Source organism: Esox lucius, chromosome 19, assembly GCF_011004845.1.
Source record: "Esox lucius isolate fEsoLuc1 chromosome 19, fEsoLuc1.pri, whole genome shotgun sequence".
Classification (NCBI taxonomy): Eukaryota; Metazoa; Chordata; class Actinopteri; order Esociformes; family Esocidae; genus Esox; species Esox lucius.
The window spans coordinates 2,410,376-2,422,631 of record NC_047587.1 but is presented as its reverse complement, the minus strand read 5'-3'; the positions used below and the strand labels follow the sequence as shown (position 1 = coordinate 2,422,631).

At 42.7% G+C, this 12,256-nt stretch overlaps 1 protein-coding gene across 1 annotated transcript; it reads left to right on the top strand.

Annotated features, from left to right (window-relative positions):
* The first annotated feature begins 57 nt into the window (after window positions 1-57).
* Window positions 58-9,714, top strand: morf4l1 (mortality factor 4 like 1). Its single transcript, XM_013138734.4, has 12 exons — window positions 58-199; window positions 1,364-1,410; window positions 1,566-1,633; window positions 1,861-1,947; window positions 2,277-2,375; window positions 5,103-5,128; window positions 5,220-5,311; window positions 5,515-5,616; window positions 7,968-8,056; window positions 8,238-8,410; window positions 8,584-8,668; window positions 8,966-9,714. Exons 1-12 carry the CDS (start codon window positions 160-162, stop codon window positions 9,048-9,050), a joined length of 993 nt encoding a protein of 330 aa, XP_012994188.1. The 5' UTR covers window positions 58-159; the 3' UTR covers window positions 9,051-9,714.
* The last annotated feature ends 2,542 nt before the right edge of the window (window positions 9,715-12,256 follow it).

Below are 12,256 nucleotides of genomic sequence, written 5' to 3'. Positions count from 1 at the left end.
TGTTTCCCCCAATCTTTAAACGCAGCATGTTTATATTATGGTGTCGCGACTAATGTACGTCACGGACATGGCGACGTTTTGTCGCGCCTTTACGTTTCTGAATCAAGGAGCTTGGAGATGCCTGAATTTGATGTTTCAGATATTTTATAGTTTAAATGAATGGCGCCAAAACAGGACCCTAAGCCTAAATTTCAAGACGGTAAGGAACCTCTAAATATGATATCTGGAGGGGTTTTTACATCGACCTGAGTCGGTTTGGTGCACTCTGCCATGTAGGCGCTGCTAGATAATAGTAAACAACCACCACCCATCTAAAATTAGCATATTTAGCTAGGAACGTTGGTATAACGCTACCGTATTTCAACGAGAATGAATTCCCCATGTTATTGTACCACGCAATCTGGTTGAATTGACAAAACTCCAGATTGCGTAAAAACATTTACTCTATATAATTTGCGCAAGGGCTACCATTGAACTAAGCCAGATATTGATCAGCGGCTAGCTATCTAACGTAGCCAAAACAACACACTCTATCGTATGTGTAATTTGCTAGAGTAGTACGTTAAGAACAACATGGCATTTTAGGAACACAAGAGTATAATAATTCAGGAATCTACCTTGTTTTGAATAAAAAAAATGCTTCAGGTGGAACTCTCAGCACTGCCCTGTGTCGCCTCCGTGTGGACAGGTTGATTATGACGAATCCACACTAAATTGGGATTTACATGATAACCGACGTTGTTAGGTAGAAATAATAATAATATTTTCTTCTCCATTTTGTCCGTCGGGTGATTTGACCACCAACTGCCACCGACAGGCGAAATTGAAATTATTTGACCTCGCCAGTTTGGTTTATTTATGGTCAGAATGCGCCGCCAAGCGCAGCCATGCCTTCATTTAAAACAATGTTTTTCCACGACGGAATTACGTTTTTGATTTACAATTCAATCAACTTCAACACTCCTGCTCTAACCAATCAACCGCGTTATCTTGCTTGACGCTGTCAGAAAACTAAGTAGAATTTTCACATTTTGAAAAGTTATCCAGAAACTTATTAAACCAACATCCAGTAGCTATTGGCTGCTCTTGTGCATGACGCAGCGCGGAGTGCCTAGATAGAGCCTTTTACCCCCGAGGTGCCTCTTGCTACAATTAACCAGTTACCATTGTAACACCAAAAACATTTCTGGGTCCTGTGACATTATATAGTGTAATACCAAACCATTTAGCCTATTAGCATTCGGGGCCCAGTAGGGTTTAAACTTTACTGATCTTAAGAACATAGGCCAGTGTTGACTCTGAACATCTTATTTGAAGAATGTTGCCTACATAGATGCAGAATTCTTCTTCTCTTTGTTTTCAGGTGAACGAGTGCTGTGTTTTCATGGGCCATTGCTCTACGAGGCTAAGGTATGCTGCTGTGTTCATGAATGTATAGGTATTTAATATTACAGAGCATTTGTACGAAGTTATGATTGTACAATACCCTCCTTTTTTGAATGCGTGTTTAAGAGCAAAGTTGATACTTAGTGTTTTTTATACTCTATACACCTTTGTTTCTTTAGTGTGTTAAAATAAACATCAAGGAAAAGCAGATCAAATACTTCATTCATTATAGCGGCTGGAATAAGAAGTAAGTAACCAGACAACATGCCTCTTGTATTGACTGATGCAGATGAGGTTTGAATTTGTTCAGTTGTCTTGGCATTTCGGAAATGCTTGTCACATGCAATTCCTATTACTCTCAATCCAAATAAACAAGTTACAAAACAATTTTATTGTAAAGAGAAAAATATTGTCTCAAGCAGATGTCTTAGCAGAGTTGGTTTGAGTACCTGAAACAAAGTTCTAATTTTGTAGCTGGGACGAATGGGTTCCTGAAAGCCGTGTACTTAAATATGTGGACAGCAACCTGCAGAAACAGAAAGAGCTCCAGAAGGCTAATCAGTAAGTCCCTTTTCAGTTCTCAGAATCTTCAGTGCTGCACAAACCATCTCAATTTCTCAAAGTCCTACTGATGAAACAGATTAGCTTATTAATTGCCAATTTCTGACCATTTTACAGCAATTATTTGTTTATAGAAAGTCGGTATGGGGATTAAATTGATACCACAAAACAACAACATAAAAAAGCATAACATTTGATCAGAAATATACAGTTCTTTATTGTTATTTTGTGGAATTTAACCATTTGTTTGTTGCTTGTTGTGGGAGAAACATATTGTTGACATAACATTTTAATCTATCACCGTTTGGTGGCTGTGTTGTGTTTTTCAGAGACCATTATGTTGAGGGAAGGATGAGGGGACAGGGAGTAGCACCAAATAAGAAGATAGCTGGCGGACCTGCGCCGCAGCAGAAAAACCTGGATATGACGTGAGTATGAAATCAAAGTTTAGAAGTCGTATGCATGATGAATGGTCCTGGTTGACCACATATGACAGGGACCAATGAAACGAGCAGACAAGGATACGGTGCGGTTGGCTTTACGTAATGGTTTTTATCTCCCGGCTAAACTTGATAGAAAACATTTCCTGAACATTTTTAGTTCCTACCTAGGTTTCAACATCAGGAAAAAAAGCATAGATAAAGGAAAAACTGAATTCTGGTTTTGGAAGAGCTGTGCTCTTCATAAGATCAAGTCAATAAAGTTATCACAACTTCTCTGCTTAAAGGCTGTGCTGAAAATGTTTTGGCGTGCCTTCCTACCGGCTGTGGTAGCAGTTGAATTCATCAAGCACGGCCGACAGTCTGTGATTTACTGAAACTGAAAACGGATAGGCCAGAGATGGGCCTACTAGTAGTGATTTACTGAAACTGAAAACGGATAGGTCAGAGATGGGCCTACTAGTAGTGATTTACTGAAACTGAAAACGGATAGGTCAGTGATGGGCCTACTAGTAGTGATTTACTGAAAATGAAAACGGATAGGTCAGAGATGGGCCTACTAGTAGTGATTTACTGAAAATGAAAACGGATAGGTCAGAGATGGGCCTACTAGTAGTGATTTACTGAAACTGAAAACGGATAGGTCAGTGATGGGCCTACTAGTAGTGATTTACTGAAAATGAAAACGGATAGGTCAGAGATGGGCCTACTAGTAGTGATTTACTGAAACTGAAAACGTTTTTGTCCAATCAGGTTTGTGTTCTGAGCGTCAGCATACACATGTCCAAGAATGACTGAGGATGAGAAAGTGTTATTATCGTGAGCACCTGTATAAGCCCCTCCCAAGCGATGCATTTGACTGGGTTAACGTGTTTTGAGGCGTTAGCCCAAGCGATGCATTTGACTGGGTTAACGTGTTTTGAGGCGTTAGCCCAAGCGATGCATTTGACTGGGTTAACGTGTTTTGAGGCGTTAGCCCAAGCGATGCATTTGACTGGGTTAACGTGTTTTGAGGCGTTAGCCCAAGCGATGCATTTGACTGGGTTAACGTGTTTTGAGGCGTTAGCCCAAGCGATGCATTTGACTGGGTTAACGTGTTTTGAGGCGTTAGCCCAAGCGATGCATTTGACTGGGTTAACGTGTTTTGAGGCGTTAGCCCAAGCGATGCATTTGACTGGGTTAACGTGTTTTGAGGCGTTAGCCCAAGCGATGCATTTGACTGGGTTAACGTGTTTTGAGGCGTTAGCCCAAGCGATGCATTTGACTGGGTTAACGTGTTTTGAGGCGTTAGCCCAAGCGATGCATTTGACTGGGTTAACGTGTTTTGAGGCGTTAGCCCAAGCGATGCATTTGACTGGGTTAACGTGTTTTGAGGCGTTAGCCCAAGCGATGCATTTGACTGGGTTAACGTGTTTTGAGGCGTTAGCCCAAGCGATGCATTTGATTGGGTTAACGTGTTTTGAGGCGTTAGCCCAAGCGATGCATTTGATTGGGTTAACATGTTTTGTGACGTTACTGATAAAAAACGTTTTCCCACCCCTTTGCAACTAAAATCCTATAGTTATTCCCCAGGCCTAGCGACGTTGTAGGCCCGGTTTAAGAGGCTGCCTGGAGGGTTACAGCACCATCTTTAATAATTCCTCTCTCTGACTGACAAGCAGCACCTGTTATAAAGGGTTGCCAGTTACAGCTGGGCGGTGCTGCTGGCTCTTCAGGTGTAGATATACTAGCGTGGCAGGGTCTTGAACCAGTGACATTTTGCTTAGCTACTGGTTATATTACCCAGTGTTGCATTTGGAGGGGTGAATATTATCTTTCCTTTTTCCCCCCTGAAACATGTGGACGACAAAACTTTGATTCATGGAGCAGAAGTGTATTCCCTTGAATCCCAAACGAGACGTCATTCCTTGTCCTGGGTGTCCTTCATTGTCGTGTTTTGGTGACAAACTCCTGAGAGGGCAGCTGCTCGCGGATTTGGGATTGAACATTCGTTTGACAAGGAATGGTAGAGGGTGATTTGGGATCCAACATTGGTTTCACAACGTGGAAGAGATTACAGCGAAACACTGACAGGAACCCCTGTGATGGGTTGTTGCAGGGCGTTCGCATCTGGTGATTTGCATTCTCATGACGTCTAAATGGTTTCCTGGTTCCCAAGCCTCAGTCGTACAGCTCGGCTTTGCCCTGCACAGATTGCTAGTCGTCGCTACGTTGTCATTGGAAATGAATGGCAGCGGAGTTTCCGCCACACGTAGCCTGACCTTTACGCTCTGTTCAGCCACGGAACAGTCACCGCCACACGTAGCCTGACCTTTACGCTCTGTTCAGCCACGGAACAGTCACCGCCACACGTAGCCTGACCTTTACGCTCTGTTCAGCCACGGAACAGTCACCGCCACACGTAGCCTGACCTTTACGCTCTGTTCAGCCACGGAACAGTCACCGCCACACGTAGCCTGACCTTTACGCTCTGTTCAGCCACGGAACAGTCACCGCCACACGTAGCCTGACCTTTACGCTCTGTTCAGCCACGGAACAGTCACCGCCACACGTAGCCTGACCTTTACGCTCTGTTCAGCCACGGAACAGTCACCGCCACACGTGAGGTTGCCGTGTCAACACCACAGAGACATGCGCCCAGTCATATCTTAATAGTGAAATGTGGCCTGTGAAAACTGTATTTTAAAGATGATTTGAGAATTGTCTCCCCAACAGGAAAACGAAAAAGAACAAACAGAAGTGTGAGTATAGTTTCTCTTTTTTTTAATGACTATGTTATGTATCCTCTCATTGTGCATAATAGTGGGTTATAATGTGTCTGTCATCATCCAGCTCCTGGGGGAGGTGAGGGGACCAGCGCCTCCGGGGAGGTGCTCCACCCTCCGAGGAGGAAGAGGGCACGCGTTGACCCTACTGTGGAAAGTGTACGTTCACGTCGTCTGGTGCCTACATAGATTCCCCAAATATGAAAATCCGACTTCATACAGGCAGTGGGTTATGCATGACTGTGTTGGTGAGAGTGAGCACCCGTCCGAGGTCCGGTTCTGGACAGGAGCTTGTATGCGCTCAGAGTTCTGCTGAGGTGCATTCAGGAACGCATACGTTGAGTAATTGTTCTGTCCTTCAGGAGGAGACGTTCTTGAACCGAGTGGAGGTGAAAGTGAAGATCCCGGAGGAGCTGAAGCCCTGGTTGGTGGATGATTGGGACCTCATCACCAGGCAGAAACAGGTTGGTGGATGACTGGGACCTCATCACCAGGCAGAAACAGGTTGGTGGATGACTGGGACCTCATCACCAGGCAGAAACAGGTTGGTGGATGACTGGGACCTCATCACCAGGCAGAAACAGGTTGGTGGATGATTGGGACCTCATCACCAGGCAGAAACAGGTTGGTGGATGACTGGGACCTCATCACCAGGCAGAAACAGGTTGGTGGATGACTGGGACCTCATCACCAGGCAGAAACAGGTTGGTGGATGACTGGGACCTCATCACCAGGCAGAAACAGGTTGGTGGATGACTGGGACCTCATCACCAGGCAGAAACAGGTTGGTGGATGACTGGGACCTCATCACCAGGCAGAAACAGGTTGGTTATGGAGAACCAGAAGCCTCAGGGCACCAGTATGCTGGGTCGTTGGTCTACTAGTCCAGGCCTGACTGGTTTCCAGTGAAATTGGTTGAGAATCTGTTGACTCATGTTGACTAAAAAACCTAAACTGGCATGTTTTCTGTAGATGGGCTCTGACTGGCTAAGTACAGTTTTACCTCAGTTGCTGGCTAACTTATTATATAACACAATAAAATAAATCCAAGATCAGTATGCAAAATTGTTACAGTCAAATCCAGAAGTATTGGCACCTTTTATGAAGTTGAGCAGAAGTGAATGCAAGAAATATACCAAACATTTAGTTATATTTTGGCCTCAAACTTTAGGGGAAGCCATATGCTTCCATTTCAACACAATCTGTCCAACACAAAACATTTGAATTTCAAAATGATTTGCACCCCTATAGTCTTTGGCCCTCATTTATGAAATGTAAGTCGTAAGTTGGGAGAAACATCTCTAAGTGTCATTCACGAAACTGTTGCACCTGGTCGAAATGTCCGTATATTTTATCACAGATTGATAAATCGTAATAAAGCTGTGGACACGAAAACGTGCTGTACTTGTCCTTATTTACATATGACACACCTGTAATTTACACGGGACAGATGATCAGCAACCTAGGAATTGACCGATTTCAACATCAATTAGAGCCTGAAACGGCTAATAAACCAATTGTCATTCTCCAGGACGAAATCAGCGCAGTTACGGAACACTTTCGCGTCTCAGCCCAGAGCCGAGGACCTTAAAAAGAGCAAGCACCGCCATCATTAGGGTAACTGCTCGATGAAGAACCACTGGTTTATTTATTCTCTCACTAGTCAATTTAAGACCTGTCAGCTAATCAAGATGCCTGCCACTGAAATTATAACGACCATTAATGATCTCCAAGTACGTCAAAACGGCCTGAATGACTCAGGAAAAGCAAGGCAATATTATATACACAAAGGCATTTCAAACCTTACAAACGCAGAATAAAGTGAAATAAATAAGGCCACAATAATAGCCTACGGTAGTGACACAATATTTAATATTGTGGTACGTTTGTGTGCTATATTCCTCGTCATCCTTATATTACCTGTTATTATAATTATAGCTGTGGTGGTTACTAATGCTGTGCGTGATAATGATGGACTTATTTCGAATCAAGCGTAATCTTATCTGTTTACTCGGTCTCCGACCAGACGTGACTTGGATCCTAAGGACAAAACAACGATGATATTGATGAATACCAGCCCTGTAAGTGAAATGGTCATACCATCATTTTAAGATAAATTGTGATCATATGCACGTTTCATAAATGAGGGCCATTGTCTTGTTGAAAGGTCCATCCATGGTCAAGTGTCAATATACTAGCACAGCCAACCAGGTTTTGCCCTAAAATATACTGGTACTTACTGAAGTTCATTATGTCACTGAGCTTAACTACAACCCCTGGACCATTAGTTGCAAAACAGTCCCAAAGCATCATTGATCCACCACCACATTTTAGTGTGTATGAGGTGCTTTGCCATGTATGTAGTCAAATACTTATTTTAAGTATTCTTTAGGGGTGCCAATACTTTCAAAACGTTGGTCTGTAAATAGAGGAACTTTACTATACATCTCTGGAAAACATTAATAGACCACTGCACCTCTTTCTTTCCTTTCCAAAAAAGTTGACAAGGAAAGTTTTGAGTGAGGAACAGAAGCGTTCAATTTGTAGTGGTCTCTTAATTCTTTCCGGAGCTGTATCTAGTTGATTCATGTGTTTTAGACAAGTTAGCCCATACCATCTACTGGCTGTCCTGGTAATCTAGTGTCCATTGTAATCGTTTTAAAAGCATGATGGTTTTTACCCACTTCCACCCCCTTTTCACAGATGGTGAAACAACCTGTTTTACTGACTGATCAACCTGCTTTCCCTAAATGTACTCATTTATGTGTGAGTGTGGATTACCCCTTTAACAACCACCTTCCACATCTACTTTCAGCTCTTCCACTTGCCAGCGAAAAAGAATGTTGAATCTGTCCTGGAAGATTATGCAAATTACAAGAAGTCGAGGGGTCACTCTGACAACAGGTAAAACACTCAGACGATGAGTCAAGGATGTAATGATGATGATATTAGTAATTAATTTACTATTAATGATATTAGTAATGTGTATAATGATGAAATTAGTAATTCACAAGATTATTTATGCTATTTGTAATGTGTATATTGATGAGAATGAGGTTGGTGATGTAATGAGGTCCCTTGGCAGGGAGTTTGCTGTGAGCGAGGTTGTATCCGGTATTAGAGAGTACTTCAACGTGATGCTCGGGACCCAGTTGCTCTATAAGTTTGAGAGGCCCCAGTACGCTGACATCCTGTCCAACCACTCGGACGCCCCTGTGTCACAGATCTACGGAGCTCCGCACCTCCTCAGACTGTTCGGTGCCGTTACGTTTTTTGTGGTTTGGTGTAACACCTAACATTTGTTACATTTCCAAGTCTTACGTTTATCAGATGTTTTTGTGTAAGGAGTCGGATGTATTCCAGCGCTGTAGTGTGATATTTCCTGTGCTGTTGATCGTGATCGGTCTTCTTCGTGTTACTGCGTCTGACAGTGAGGATTGGTTCCATGCTGGCCTACACGCCTCTGGACGAGAAGAGCATGGCCCTACTGGTCAACTACCTACAGGACTTCCTCAAGTTAGTCTTTACCTCACTTAACTGGGTCATGTCGATTAGCACATAATGTAGCAAAAACCTGTATTACAGGGTCGTGTTCTTTGAAACACGTAGCGAAACACGTAGCAAAATATACTTTTCACTGGGTCTTGTTCATTAGTTTCAAAAAATTTAATACAGAAATGTGGAAATGTTTTTTTTCACAACAAACTTACTGAACACAACCCAGCGTTAGATTATTTCGTGAAGTTGCGTATTTGGGGTCTAATGTCGGTCGGTCGGCAGCAATAAGTGACATGTATCCATGTTTGTTCCCAGGTATCTTGTGAAGAACTCCACAACCCTGTTCAGTGCCAGTGACTATGAAGTCGCGCCCCCAGAGTATCACCGAAAAGCCGTTTGACGCCGACGTACCAATGGGAGAATGAGGTGCTCTCTGTCGGTCATCGTATCCACAACATTTCTTACCCACACAAGGGAAGTTACCTCAGAGGAATCTTTGCGTAAACCGAAGGTTTGAACAGATGAAGACTTGTGTGTCCAGAATGGTATCCTATTCCATACTTCTGACCAGGGCCAATGGGTTATAAACTGTACTTATGGTGTTGGGTGCCTTTATGGAATAACATTTCATTCATATCTGCGTTGTATGCTAATTCATACCTGCGTTATCGGTATGTTCTGTAGTACCACTTTAGACTCTAGCGCACGTTGCTGCCTACTCGCTCTGTCCACTGTTAAACCAAACCAACTGTGTGTCTGCACCATGTCTTTGGTCATAAGCTGGGTGCTTTTTTTATTTCATGTTTTTGTCTTAAAGTTAGCTGTTTAAAAAAAAAATATACAAATTATAATAAATGTTTTTCATTCTCGATGGAAAGCGTGCTTTTGGATTTGTAAGTCTTTGGTAAGGCCCAGTGAACAAGCTTACTGTTTTTGTAAAGTTTTGGTTTTGAAATCAAACTAACTCTTAATATGTTAAGCCTCCTGTTATCCTGTTATTATAAATGAAAACCTTAATTGTCTAGCCTGGTTAAAAAAAATTGTTAAATAAATCATTGGAGTCATTTCTGTGGTGTTAATGGGGGTAGAGCTGATGTTTTATTTGACAGAACAACTTCTTAAGCATGTCTACATGGGATGTTAGAGATATGCAGCACAAAATGTAAGAACTGCAAAGGTTTGGTGACATTACAGCTGTTTGTAGAAAATGGTATTCAGACTCCTTCAATGTTTCCACATTTTGTTACAACCTTTTTCTAAAATGGATTTAAAAATAATCCCATTACTATTTACCTTTATACCCAGTTTTGACCAAGAAAATAAAAAATGAAGGAAAATGAAGGAAAAGTCAGCATTGTCAAGGCACATTTCAGGAGAACCAAAAAGTGTGTGCAGCATTGATGGTCCCCAAAAACACAGTGGCCTCCATAATTGTTAAATGGAAGAAGTCTGGAATCAGTTAATTTATTATGAATATGTAGAGCAGGGTTACTCAACTCTTACCCTATGAGGTCCAGAGCCTGCTCGTTTTCTGTTCTACCTTGTTATTAATTCCATGCACCTGGTATCCCAGGTCTAAATAGGTCCATGAATAGTGAGTTACAATGGAACTGGCTTCCAGGTACAGAGTTTGAGGTATACAGAGAATAAGCTGGATAAATTAGTCTGGATAGACTCTCCATCTTAGTAAAATACAGTAGCAAATTCATAAATGCCTACTATTTAGAATAGTTTGACTCCATCCATGTGGGAGTAATGCAAGTTGTTCTGAAGTGTGTGCTAAATGACCACTGAATGTGAAACCATCATATCATTCCAACAGTCCATCTGAAATGTTCGATAAAAATCCCAATACTAAAAACCTTCATAATGCACCATATTTTTATAACCTAGAATAACCAGGACAAATCTGATTCTGTTTTTTAAAAAAAAGTGTGTCATTTGTGCAATCCACTGAGGTTCAGCAATCACTTGGGTAAACGATTTGTAATCAACATTACAAATAATTTACATAGGGTGTTAATTGTCTATATATTGCTTGTCTTTCCCAGGTTTAGGTATGGTTATAATCCCTTATGTATCACAGTTTCACACATTCCTTTTTCTCAAAAAAATACAAGAAAATGACAAAAAAGGTTTTGGCCAAAGGAGATTCATTTCTTTAAGTTATCAGGTAGAGAATAATGCTACATTGCCTCTATACTTTGACATTGCTTACCTGATCCAGTTGTAAGGTGTTTCTCCCATTGTCTGCTCTTGATCCAAAAGAAACATCTTCCTGTCGGTGATGGGCGTTTGCTGATACATGAGCACCCCCTTGCTGATTAATAAGCTTACAACACCTGGTATTCCTAGGCAGTCACCCACCCAAGTACAATCCAGGCCTGACCCTGCTTAGCTTCCGAGATTGGGTGTATTCAGACTGATATGGCCGTAAGTGAAAAACTGTCTTTCCACAAACTGCACTGCTCAAAAAAATTAAAGGAACATGTAATCATCACAGTATAACACCAAGTCAATTAAACAGGGATATAAATCTGTCCAGTAGAAGCATAAGCAATTGTGAATCAATGACAGCTGTTTTGGTTCAAATGAAAGTGACAACAGGTGCACTGGAGAGGCAACAGCCATACGTGCCGTCGCAAGGTTGGCTGTCCCCCCCAGTACAGTCTCAAGAGCGTGGAGGAGATACCAGGAGAGACAGGGCCGTAGAAGGGCATCAACCCAGCAACAGGACCGGTATCTGCTCCTTTGTGCAAGAAGGAACAGGAGGAGCACTGCCAGAGCCCTACAAAATGATTTTCAGTGGGCTACTGGTGTGCATGTTTCTGTCCAAACTGTCAGAAACAGATTCCATGAGGGTGGCATGAGGGCCCAACGTCCTCTAGTGGGACCTGTGCTCACAGCCCAGCACTGTGCATCTTGATTGGTATTCGCCAGAGAACACCAGAAATGACAGGTCCACTATTGGCGCCCCGTTCTCTTCACATATGAGAGTAGGTCCACACTGAGCACATGTGACAGATGTGAAAAGTCTGGAGACGCTGTGGTGAACGTTACGCTGCCTGCAACACCGGTTTGGCGGTGGGTCAGTGATGGTCTGGGGAGGCATATCCTTGGATGGTCACACAGACCTCCACATGCTAGCCAACGGTACCCTGACTGCTATTAGGTACTGGGATGAAATCCTCAGACCCATCGTCAGAACTTATACTGGTGCAGGACAATGCCTGGCCTCATGTGACCAGAGTGTGTAGGCAGTTCCTGGATGATGAAGGTATTGATGCCATTGACTGGCCCTCACGTTCTTCAGACCTGAATCCAATTGAGAACCTCTGGGACGTTCTGTATTGGTGCATCCGAATCCATCAAGTAGCACCACAGACTGTCCAGGAGCTCCCTGATGTCCTGATCCAGGTCTGGGAGGAGATCAGATGTTGTTGGGAGTACATACAGGCACATGGGGGTCATACACACTACTGAGTCACATTATGAGTTGCTGTGATGAAATTCACACAGGTTAGAACAGCCTGTGATTTCAGTTGTTTACTTAGATTTTCTGTGTGTATTTGAATCCAGCCCTCAGTCGGTTTGTGGTTTTGGTTT

Excerpts from the sequence above, each read along its gene's own strand:
- morf4l1 (XM_013138734.4), top strand. The coding sequence starts at position 160 with ATGGCGCCAAAACAGGACCCTAAGCCTAAATTTCAAGACG. Across the intron at positions 2,376-5,102 it reads CAGAAAAACCTGGATATGAC|GAAAACGAAAAAGAACAAAC; the intron begins GTGAGTATGAAA and ends TCTCCCCAACAG. Across the intron at positions 5,312-5,514 it reads TTGACCCTACTGTGGAAAGT|GAGGAGACGTTCTTGAACCG; the intron begins GTACGTTCACGT and ends TCTGTCCTTCAG.